This window comes from Manis javanica, chromosome 1, assembly GCF_040802235.1.
Source record: "Manis javanica isolate MJ-LG chromosome 1, MJ_LKY, whole genome shotgun sequence".
Taxonomy (NCBI): domain Eukaryota; kingdom Metazoa; phylum Chordata; class Mammalia; order Pholidota; family Manidae; genus Manis; species Manis javanica.
Genome location: NC_133156.1, coordinates 68,938,474 through 68,951,220, shown reverse-complemented (window position 1 = coordinate 68,951,220; position 12,747 = coordinate 68,938,474). Strand labels below are relative to the sequence as shown.

Below are 12,747 nucleotides of genomic sequence, written 5' to 3'. Positions count from 1 at the left end.
AATTGGCAAATATTCAAAGAGAGGAAGGATAAACATTCTTCATGTGGATTCCTGAAGGAATGTCTATCTTCTGAAATGCTGGAAGAAAATACAATGTTTTTCTGCTGTTGAAACAGTATAGGAAAAGCATGTCAAGTAGCGGGGCTGGTATTAGTGCACTCCATCCCTAAAATTCCATGCTCTGCTCTATGCTCCTGGGAAGGTCTGTCATTTGTTAATACAATTCCCTTTTGGCAGTCATTTTATATGACTGGACTGCACTTTCTGGCTCTCAATATAATGTAAGGAACAAAACTAGGAAATTCAAGGACACAGTAATGAATATTTTAACAGCCTACAATCAGGACAAAAAGAAAATCAGAAATCCTGTTTGACTTCTGTAGAAATCATTTCTAACATCTCCACTTGTCCAAACTTTGTGCTTCCTCTAGGTCACCCTCTGATACTATCTTTTGCTTTTGACAGATTGATTACCCAACAGACATTTGTTTAATGGAGTACTTTTACTGTGTTGATTCCACTCAAATCATGTTTGTTGTTTTGTTTTCATATTACATGAGACTGTTAAGATAGCTATTGCTTGCAAGGCTGTGGTGGTGTTTTTTTTTTTTTTTCAGTCAGGCAAATTGAGTGTCAACAATGTGTGTGAAAGTATAAACAATTAAAGTCTTTAAATGGTGAGCTCAAATGTAGCATTCTCCTGTGGGAGAAGAGACAGACAAAATGTTTTGCGACATGCTCCCCTCCCATTCTAAAGACAATTTTCTCATATTTTAAGATTTATAGTCCTGGTTTCCCTTGCCACTGTCTGGTGGATAATCTACGAGTGCCACACAGCTGCTGAAAAGCCACAAATGAATGTTATTGTCTTTCTAGAAGCTGTGGGCACATTTTCAAGTAATTTATCTCCCCAAATAACACTTTCTGGAATAATTTTCTAAGATGTAAAAGTTCAAATGAAGGGTAAATATTTCCACAAATGTAATCTCACTTATACGTTGAAAATACCCTAAAATTTTCTTGTAGTTCTAGTAGGATACCTTTGTAGTGATACAAACCTTTATGTATTTCTCTAATTTATAAAAAAGCTCTTCTAGAAAATAAATGATTGGATTTTTTAAAGTGTAAAATGTGTTTTAACTGAGATATATATTAGTATTGCAGTATCTTTAAAATGCTGTTAGGTTAATAAAGATAGTTTTCAGTTTAAAAATAAATCATCTGTGGATATGAAGAGACAATTCTCCAAAGAATAAATTCAGAGGGCCAACAGACACATAAAAAGATGCTCCACATCACTAATTATCAGGGAAATGCAAATTAAAACCACAGTGAGATATCACCTCACACCAGTAAGGATGGTCAGCATCAAAAAGACTAAGAACAACAAATGCTGGTGAGGATGCAGAGAAAGGGGAACCCTCCTACATTGCTGGGGGGAATGTACATTAGTTCAACCATTGTGGAAAGCAGTATGGAGGTTCCTCAAAAAACTAAAAATATAAATACCATTTGGCCCAGGAATTCCACTCCTAGGAATTTACCCAAAAGAAAGCAAGATCTCAGACTCAAAAAGACATATGCACCCCTATGTTTACTGCAGCACTATTTACAATAGCCAAGATATGGAAGCAACCTAAGTGTCCATCAGTAGATGAATGGATAAAGAAGAGGTGGTACATATGCACAGTGGAATACTATTCAGCCATAAGAAAGAAACAAATCCTACCATTTGCAACAACATGGATGGAGCTGGAGGATATTATGCTCAGTGAAATAAGCCAGGTGGAAAAAGAGAAGTGCCAAATGATTTCTCTCATTTGTGGAGTATAACGAAGCAAAACTGAAGGAACAAAATAGCAGCAGACTCACAGACTCCAAGAAGAGGCTAGTGGTTCCCAAAGGGAAGGGTTGTAATAGGGTGGGTCAGGAGGGAGGGAAATGGGGATTGAGGGATATTATGTTTAGTATACATGGTGTGGGGGGTCACGGGGAAAACAGTGTAGCACAGAGAAGGCAAACAGTGAATCTGTGGCATCTTACTACACTGATGGACAGTGACTGCATTGGGGTATGGGTGGGGACTTGATAATATTGATAAATATAGTAACCACATTGGTTTTCATGTGAAACCTTCATAACAGTGTATATCAATAATGCCTTAATAAAAAATTAAAAAAAAATGAACATCTGCCTCTAACCCACCTTTCCTCTCAATCTCCATCTTCTATTGATCTCTCAATATCACAGAGTTAAAAAACATATGCATCTGGTATATGTAACACTTCAAGTCTTAGTAACAGTAAGAAAGAACAAGTAGCACATTCTTCTGTTGAGGTTCAGTCCAATAAATAATATCATGAAACTCACTCATAATGTTTAAACATATTTTTTTTGTTTATTTTTATTGTTATTTTTGTTTTTTAAGTGTGTATTACATAATACACACAACATATATGAATTTTTTGGGCAAAATTAAATATTGTCTCTTTTTTTAACCCATGTGAATGATAGTGAATCAACAAAATAAAAAAAATGTTTGTTTTTTGACAATCATAAGCAGTTGTAGAAATGGTGGTGATACTTGTACTTTTTTACAGGTGTTATATATCAGGTGTCAGTCAAGATACTGTGAAGGAAGAATTGTATTTTATTCATCTTATGTTCTCAGCTGCTTGCCATAGTCAATAAATATTGTCAATTTAGTAAGTATGTTATATAATAGAAATTATTTATAATTTATATAAAATATACCTGAATATAATATACACATATATGTAAATATATAATATTCAGCCAAAATTGTCATAAAAATTAAGAAAAATGAAGGTAGGAGACAGAAAATAGTCAAGATGGTGATAAATAGCTTGTAATTTTCACATATATAATTTTATTTCATTTTATTATAATACTGTAAGATAGGCAGAGAGATAATAACAGTAAGTGACTAAGATTATATAGCTGATAAATTACTGAATAGTACTGAAATCCAGACACTTTTATTCATTCGTTAAATAAATATGTATTGATGAAGTAGGCACTGTCTAGGTGCGTAGAATGCATCAGTAAACAAATAGACAAAATGAACAAATGAACAACTAGACCCTAATCCCCAAAATCTTGCTGTTAGTCTGGTGTCCTTTCCTTATACCATCCTATTGCTCAAATAGGAAATATAGACAATTAAAAAAATATATTATTCCTGGATCCTTGTCATCTATTTTAATTTTTAAAAATTCTACTCTGAATTCTTTAAGTTTTAGATTCATAGTCTCATGCTTGCTTTTCAATGAATGGTTAAGTTTAATTCATTAATATTATGATATGAATATAAACACATTTTCTAATTGCATAAAATACAAACCTTATATTGTCTAATACATGTACACAGGAACTCATTTAGATCTACAGATTATTCTCATAAAAATCCTCCAGTGCTCAATTTCTTATTTATAAGAAAAAATTAAGAAAGGCTATATTTTACTCTACATATAAAACAAATGATATCTTACAACAATTAATCTTGTCTGTATAGATGAGATTAAGATAAAACTAAGCACATTTTGATGCCTATACAGGAAATGACAAGTACTTCCATATAGAATCTCTCATATACTCATACCTGACACTTCTCTGTGTATCTTTAGCAACTTCCCCTAGCGCTTGTACCATCATAGGTATGGTGTTTGTTGAATGCATGATTGTATAATTAATTTTAAACATTATTTTTAACTTGAATCTTTGACTCCTTAAGTTAAACTGTTTATTATTCATCAAGGTTATTTGTTATATCAATAAAACAGAATGTTACAGAAGTTCTACACCTTAAATTTTGCAGCCAAGACTGGACTGAAATAATTTCACATGCTGAAACTTGTGACAGAGGTGTCTTTTTTTCTTTTTTAATCATTAAGTTGTTATTGCATTAGGGAAATATACATAGTGTTAGTAAACTAAAAATTAATGTCATAAAAAACATCATGTAACTATTAGAATGTTAATGAAGTCGATAAAAACACGGAAAACATTCATATTGTGAAAAGAAGTTATAATTATTCAATAGCTAAATGTAAAAAGCAGGCTGTAAAATCTTATATATCAAACTATATACCTGATAATATCAAAAGATACATTTCATGTGTGTTTAAAAACAGGACTAATGTATAATAAAAAGACAAGGCAGAAACAATAAAATGGTTATATTTCAGTGTTAGAACAATAAATGATGATTTGTTACTTGTTTATACTCCAGTCAATTTTTAAAAATAGTATTTTTTACTCATATATGAAGAAGACTTGACTCTTGCTACATTAATCTTTACTCCAACTTTGGCATTGCTGCTCTGTGTTTGAATGAGCTCTTAAGACAGTTATTTTAATAGTTTCAGATTTTTTCACAATATTAAGAAATACATTATGTGTGTATATATATATATAGGAATACACATACTACTCTCCAAATACTCAAATACTCCACCCACTGGATAAATCTGCAGACTTGAGATACTTGCCTAGGGCCAGGTTACAGGTTTCCTAAGTCATATTTGTTTTACCATAATTGTAGAGTCCTTACCAGCTACTGGCCGGGGCTTTTTACTAAGACATCTGGGACTGTATTCAGGATTCCCATCATCCCCTTGGAAAATCCATGCTGCTGAATGGAAATTCTCCGTGTAGAATCCTCTTCCCTCAAGATTAACTCGAAAGCCAAGATCCACAGAACAGCCATCTTCTGAGGTGACTGAAGAGCAGAAAAGGCAGTAACATGAAGTATGCTTTGGTGAGAAAGAAGGTGCGTGCACACTGATGACTGAGGTGAAAGGCACCAAATGTGTGAGTGCCGAGTCTATACTAAAGGCAGTGTTACACTCGAAAACAAGGAGCTAAGTTTGTTAGACATTCTCTTAGGAAGAACTTATATAGCCCTAAAATATTACTGATAAAACAGGCAATGCTTAAAGGCCTATAGTTGGGAAGCCAGTATACTAGAGACAGCACTAGAAATCCTTTGTTGAAGAAAAATATGGAAGAAATTGTTGTTTTTGAGACATATATATTAGTATTTTGGTGGTCAAGAGGAAGCCACATAAAACTAAGAATTAGCTTTAGAATCCCTTTCAAAATTCCAAGCACAGGGGAAAAAATCACTATTGTCTCTCTGTGCTTCAAAGAAGGCACTGCAAAAACATACATTCCTAGGAAACTTACTGTTCTTACATGTAGAATAAAGTACACAGGTAGGCATGTAATGTTTCACCACAGTTTCATTCATAGTAGTTTAGGGTTCTGTGCATTTGGGAGTCTCTTGGATAGTGTATAACGCTGTGCCAGTTGAGGAAATGAGATCGCATTTTTATATTACCATCCAAGTGTTTCTTTGTGGCCCTGTTAGGTAGTTGAAACCTGAATAAAGTGATGTTCTAAGTCTTTCAGTCTTCCAAGGGTGCAGAATTAAGAAACACCATTTCAAAACCAAAACGGAATTCTATGAAAAGTATAAGGGCATTTCTCAACTGTCATGAAGAGCATATAGTTTGAACACAGAATGTTTCTTAACAACGAAACATGTCTTTCAGTTTCTTCTCACATACTACAGTTGCTCCCACGCCTAACTCTTACAAATGATAGGTAAAACCTCTTCCTTTCACCCTCATCCTGTCCAGCAGAGACCAGCTGGACTTCTGCCAAAGTCTGTTATATAAAGCCCCTGGGAAGAATGGCTCTGTTCTCACTGATTTTCTCTGGAGAATCAAGTAATTCCTAATGGTTCTTATCCTTGCCCCTGCATTTCCACCTTTGTTCTCCTGCTACTGGTCTGAAGAGCATAAATGTTAATTGTTGCCTTGACATACAGATAAATGCAACAGGAGGTTTCTAGCTTATATATTTGTTTAACTTGTGTAGAAATGGTCAAGGGTGGTATGGTGATACAGGATGCGACATCACGGCCTCTTGTGGATAGTCAAAAACAGAGCCCAAGTATCTTTAATGCTTTCTTGTAATTTTTATTTTGTACATCAAATGAAATTTAATTAGTCACTTGATGCTAATCCACAGTTTAAATGGTTTCAGGTGCATTCATTCATTTATTACCCATTTACCGAGGTGAATTAATTTAAAATGTCCTTTTGTCAAGAGCAAAGTACACTTTTAGGTATGATGGGGATAGAAAGCTGAGTAAGATATGGGATTCATAATGAAGTAAGAGAGTTCAGAGGAAGGAGAGAGTGATTCTGGCTGGAGGGAAGGGTAGGATTAAAGGAAGAATATAAGTAGACTGGACCTTAAGGATTAGGCAGTATCTATAGGAAGACTGGGTTGTGGGTAAACATGGTATCGACAAGTGGCCTGCAGCGCAAAGTGGGGAAGATAGACCAAGTTGGTTGGATAAATACAATTTTGGTGTGTGAGAAAAAGGGGATGGCATGTAGGTATATTATATAATGATAAAGTTGGACTGTAAGTGATATGAGAATGTTATGGGTTTATTGGAATAAAAGTGCTGTAAACTTTAGAATTAGAATACTTATCTCAGGATATAGGATGTTTTCTTCCATTCCAAAATCCTTTGCAAATTTTTGTATTCATTTTTTAAAAAATAAGTCTGAGTGTGATATTTGACTTTAAATGGTAGGAAAATTAAACCAAAAAATTATAACAATTTATTAACCTGTCTTTCTGAGCTTTAAACCTAAATCAAAGCTGCTTCCTACATAGTACTTGCTAAAATTACAGAAGCCCTAAAAGATTTTAAAGTAGTAAAGTATCTTCCCTCATTTGATTTATATCTTATATCCTTGTTCTTATATTCAGTTATATTTTAATATTTATGAATATAATATACACAGATTCCTGGGCCCACAGAAGTATTTTATTATTATTTTTTTTCCTGAGCAGTAGCTGTCCATGTTGATATGCGATCATGCCCTTATCACGTGAAAGTCTGAGTGTGGGTCTTTAAATTTCAGTGGTCTTTGTTTTTATCAGCATGCATGAGACTGCTAATGCAGCTCCCTTATTTACAAATAGATTTGATTAAGTGGATGAACACTTCTCTGTTCATTCAGTTACCAAGGCAGAGTTAATCAACACACTCTTACATAAATTGAGATATAAAATTTGTGTTAAATTCCAGGGAGGCTGCAAGCTGCACACCTGCTGCAGCTTTGAGATGCTAAATTTCTCCACAACTGCCCTGTGGAAATTTGAGCCAAATAGAAAATCCAAATGAAATGTGTCTTTGTCACCCAAACTTTGTCACCAACATTTGGCTTGCTACATGAGCCCTCCAATAAATGAAACTTTAAAACAGAATGAGCTCTTAAACATGCTTGGTATTACTGAAATTGCATTTGCACTGCTTTGCTCTTGAAAAATTTATCAAAATGATAAAATACTTTCAGGTGTCTGTAGACATTATCGTATCTCTTTCATTCCACCACTGTATTATTTGAGGATAATAAAAAAGTAGTATCTAAAAAAGTGAGACCCTGTTTGGACTTTCCCAGAGAGAGACCAGGATCAAGTATGAATGATCCAACCAGAGGTAGTGAGCATGGGCTCCGGGTCAGACTGTCTGGGCTTGAATCCCAGCTCCACCACTACTTATCACTGAGCGACATCGGGCAAATCGCTTGTGCTCCCCATGACTCAAATTCCTCATTTGGTAAAGTGAAGATGAAAATACAGTACTTCACTCATCTGTTGTTGGCAGAATTACTTAGCTAATATAAAGCTCAGCATAGTAAGCACAATGTAAATGTTAGCTCTTTTTATTAGAAACAGGAGTTCTTTTGCCTGCCTGCCTTTCTCATTCTCCCTCTCTTTCTGTGTCGCTCCTCTAACCACTCTTCTTCCTTCTATGCAAACTAATGTTTGGAAAACATATTTCCATAACAACTTTTATAGTTGAATGAAAAAAAGGGAAATGCTATCAAGTATCTTCAGACAATTAGACCCAAATTCTTGCCACATCTGTTTGTGATACAGGAGCCATTTGAGATTATAAAAATCAGAGTTCCATTTTGCAGGCCATCCTGACTTCAGTTTATAGCCTTCAAGTTATTTACCTGGTATGCCTTAGTCAGCATTCCCTACAGCTTGGATGGATTGATCAACTATGTCCACATACATAAATATGTCATTCCTAATGTCTTTTCCAGTTATTATGTAGGAAGTCAGAGATGAGTGAGATTAACAGACTGAGAAACACCAGCTGTAATGATGCTCGATAAAGCCGTTAGGTTTTAAGTCATGGATTAGTAACATATCCTGACTCTCTAAATGAGATAAAATTTAAACCACATATTAAACAATGCTAGCTCCAGCAGCTCTTAGTGAATTGCAGTCTCTACTGAAAAGTTTCCAGAGAAATACAACATACCTTCTGAGTGTCTGTAGCTTGGATAAACTGAAAAAATAGAATGGCAGACACTTCAATTCCCTCATGTCTAATGTGAAACAATTGCTAGTATAAGTTTTCATTCAAAACAGAACTCATCCCAAGGAAAACACAATTGCTGTTTTAATTAAAATGCTCATGTTAGTTTGGCTTGAATTTGAATTTGTATAAGTCATACAGCTGATTTCTGTGTTGTGTCAAGTGTGTACTGGCAAATGTTTAACAAGTGACTCTTCAAAGGGAAAAAAGTGCCCTGATTTGAAGTGTTTGCCAATTTCCATTGTATAAATATTCCCACTGTGGCCAATTTCAAGCTACCAATCTGATGTTACCTTCAATGTTGGAAAAAAATGTACATTGGCTATGGTGAGCCACTGGTGAGCAGATTCCAGTACACCTAGGGTTGTTTCTTTTTCTCAAGAAATGCAGAGCAGACATGAATGTCTAAGAGTACCAGGAGTGGAGCATTTGTCCATAAAACAAAGGATGAAATAGACCTGGACTGAAAGGGTCCAGGGAGCTGAGAAACACAGTGAACTAGAAGGAACTGGTCTTTCTATGTTAGAAGGAACTGAAAACTAAAGAAAATGGTGCCTTTTTCTATGGCACATGCAGATCATCTGTGGTTAATCAAACAAACTTTCCATTCAATCTAATTTTTCAGTTTGGATCAACCATAAATTGTTTCAGGTAATAAGAGAAACTATTGCTATATGTAATAAATTTTGTTTCTTGTATTTCCTTACTTATAACAAAATTGTTTTTTCCTTGGATTCCTCCTTCTCAGTTTTTTAAGATGGGTAGATTCTGTTTACTGGAGTATTATCAATATGTAGTGTTGGTAATATTTGATCATTGCTGTAATTTGAAAACAGCACTAGTGTATCATAAGGTTCTGGCATGAAATAGATGATATACTCAGATGAGTTGAGGAGAGTTAAAAACATTTTCACAAAGTGTAGACAGAATTTAAGGAAGTCAGGTATGATAGAGTGGGATTAAGACGGTCTATCTAAGACTAAAGCAGTAAGGGCAGGAAGCAGATACCACTTACCAGTCCCAGAGCCACAAAAAGTAGTGAGATCAGGGCTGCTTTATAGGAAAGTGACTTGAGGGACACAACCAGCCCTTGACACACCACAAGGAAAGGTCTGGGGCAATAATACTAGAACCTCAGTCCCTTCATTCCCTTTAGGCTCCTGCTGATCTTCCCTATTGGTCAAATTCCACAGGAAGCCAGTGGCCAATTAGCCCCTTGATATAGTCCATAGAGGTAAGACTTCAGGGCAAAGAGTAAGGTGGAGTAGGGTAGAAAAGGAAGCAAGAGGGGGGAAAGGAAGTTATCTGCAGACATGGGTTCAAGAGAGTGGAGTAAGCACAAACTCTGTCTCCCATTTTGATAGGAGTGCTGGAAAGCATATATCTGGATAGGTCCTAATTCCTGCAGAAGCATATATATGGATAGGTCCTAATTCCTGCAGGGTCTTTTACTTTATGGAAACTATAATGAGTTCAATTACACAATGTAGAAGCAGGGAGTGCAGCTGAATTTTTTCTGCATAATGTAAGAGAGGCATTTCAAAGGCCAGAGGAAAGTCAGGAAGGAGATTGACGCTGTGTGTGTATGTAGTACAGTGTGTGTTTTAAGATTTAATAGATGTGCTTGAAAGCAAGAAGGGAATTCTCAACTAACTGGGAAATACATGAAATCCAGAATCAACTTGTAAGCTATGGAGTGAAATCACAGCACAGGATGTATGTGAGAAAGTTCTTTTTTCTATTGAAATATATTTGACATATAACATTTATAAACTTAAAAATGTTAATTTAATACATTTATACACTGTAATAGGATTGCCAGTGTCCCAATAATTAGCACCTCTATCATGTTATGTAATTACCCTTTCTTTTAGTGGAATAAGTTCTGTCTCCTAGCAAGTTAGATGATGATAATACAATATTGTCTATATTCACTGTACTATACATTTTATCTCTAGGACTCATATATTCCTTGTAGCAAATTTGTACCCTTAAACTTTAAACAACATCTGTCCTATCCCCCCACACCCATCCTTTGGTAACCACACCATTTTACTCTGTTTTTACGAGGTTGGTTTTTTAGGTTACACATATATGATATCATATAGTACTTGTCTTTCTCTGTCTGACTTTTCTGTGATAAAGTTTTGATGCAGAATGGTGGGAGCAATGCCAAGAGTGAGGACCCATGGGCTAGAGAGGCCCCGGGTGCAACAACAGGGTGGGCAGTTGGAGCTCCAGGGCAGAAACTGCAGGTAGTCTGATGTTTGCACATCCCTCACTTTGAACACCACCACGGGTGAAGTAGCATGACTAGGCTCCCTGCTCTTCCCACTAAGGGAAGGTGGCCTTGCCTGAAATAATCCCTTCTGTTCTTCTGCTAATAGCTTCTTGCCTCACCCTCCTTCCTATAAAACTTCCCATTTTGTACAACTCCTTGGAGCATCTCTCTTCTTGCTGGATGAGATGCTGCCTGATTCATGAACTGCTTAGATTTCAAGTTTACTTAGTTGAATTTTGTTTTTTGATAGAACCATGTGGTTAGTTATTTCAGTTTATGAAGAGAAAAGCAGCCTTAGTAGGCAGGTGTATGTTTTGAAGGAGGTAATTTACCAAGTTGGGATTCCTTTGTGGATGATAAAGGGTTGATTATTCAAAAAGATCTTCTGTATAAAAGCATATAGTCACCGTATTGCCATGTTCAAATAATAGGGTTTGTATTCTGGAGATAAGAGGGAGGAGGCCTGACTGAGTTTCAGTAAGTTGCGGCCTTTGCTGTGGCTCTGGAAAAGAAGGTGATGTGTCTGCTCACCGGATCCTTCGGTGATGCTGCTGGCGAATGAACTGCCCCCTGCTGAGCTGCATCTTTTGCCATCTTTGAATTGCTGCCTCCTCCTGGCCCACTGGTCAGTTGCTTCCTCCTGGGAACCATCACTGACCCTTGTACCTCTTGGAGCCAATTCCTCAGATAACTTGTGGAGGCTATTTATTTCCAAATTCCAATCTAGATTAAATCACATTAAGTATGAGAGTGAGACACATTTCAAGATAGAATATTCCAGTCTTTGAAACAGAATCACTATAGACTAGAACTAGAGTAACTTCATTCAACTCCTTCATGATTCACCTTCTAAACTTGTATTACTTTTACAAAAAGAACTATATAGATTTAAAAATAGATTTAAATAGGAAAGAGGGTGGGGCACCATGTATTGCATCAGGTGCATTCAGTTCAGCAGATTTCCTTGGCACCAGCAGAATGTCTGATACTATATTAGTTACTCTGGAGGAGTGAAGTAGAAGTAAATTGTTAGTTATGTCTCCTGAATTCGCCATAAGAAAACAATACATTATCACCTGAATTATTTAAATTATAATTTAGGATAATGAGTTTATTAGTGAACTTAAGTCCTTTATGTTTTGGTTTCTATGAATCACAACTATACACATTTCACTATACTTTTATTGGTGCATGTGTGCAAAATGAGGAAAAGAGGAAAAAAAGCCAAAATGCATAAAGGCTTTGATAATTTTATATTTGAATAAATAGCAACTTGAAATACTTTATATGTTTCCAAACTGCCACCTCTGTCATCACAAGCTGTGGGACTATGTATTAATTAGAAAAAAAAAATTACAAATAAACTAATTGCAATGCAGTCAAACTGAGAAAATAACTAAAAATGCAAAACAAAAGAAAACCCAAATAGTGGAGCATATAAACCTAAAAGTAATTTGCTAAGTTAGAATTGGTTAAGACTTTACTTGCTTTAACTTTTTGAAAAATCCATGCCCTCATGACTGCATTTATTCAGCAAGTAGTCATTGAGTGCCTTCACTACTGGCAAGGGACTGTTCTGGTGCTGTGGATATAGTAATGATCAAAGCAGAAAAAAATCCATGCCCTCATGACTGCATTCATATAACAAATAAACCAGTAAAATAGACAGCATATTAGTGAGTGAGAAGTGCTATGTATAAAAATAATGGAAAAAGGGTAGAGTGTGCCTGGATTGGAATGGAGAGCGCTCAGATGACAATTTTAAAATGAATGAGGAAGCCTCACTGAACATGTATCACAAGAGCAAAAATGAGAGCGAACCGTGGGGACATATCAAGGAAGAGTGGCCCAGGCAGTGGGAACAGCCCAGCAGAGAACCTGGTGTGGGACCCATGTGGCTGAAACAGAATGATCTGGGGAAAAGGAACAAAGTCGGGAGGGGGAGAGTTGTGGGAACAACCTTTGGATGAACCACAGTACGCAGGTCCCAGTAGCTGGATGTGTTCACCAAATGGAACAATTTCAA

At 35.9% G+C, this 12,747-nt stretch overlaps 1 protein-coding gene across 6 annotated transcripts in view; it reads right to left on the bottom strand.

The window, feature by feature from the left end:
• The window catches only part of NUDT12 (nudix hydrolase 12), a 130,162-nt gene that overhangs the window by 80,672 nt on the left and 36,743 nt on the right, over positions 1-12,747 (bottom strand). For all 6 annotated transcript variants that reach the window (XM_073233232.1, XM_073233227.1, XM_073233241.1 and 3 more), the window contains 2 exons: positions 11,253-11,444; positions 4,574-4,741 (listed from right to left, as the gene is read on the bottom strand). In XM_073233232.1, the coding sequence (XP_073089333.1) occupies positions 4,574-4,741; positions 11,253-11,444 (360 nt within the window). The remainder of the gene's footprint in view (positions 1-4,573; positions 4,742-11,252; positions 11,445-12,747) is intronic.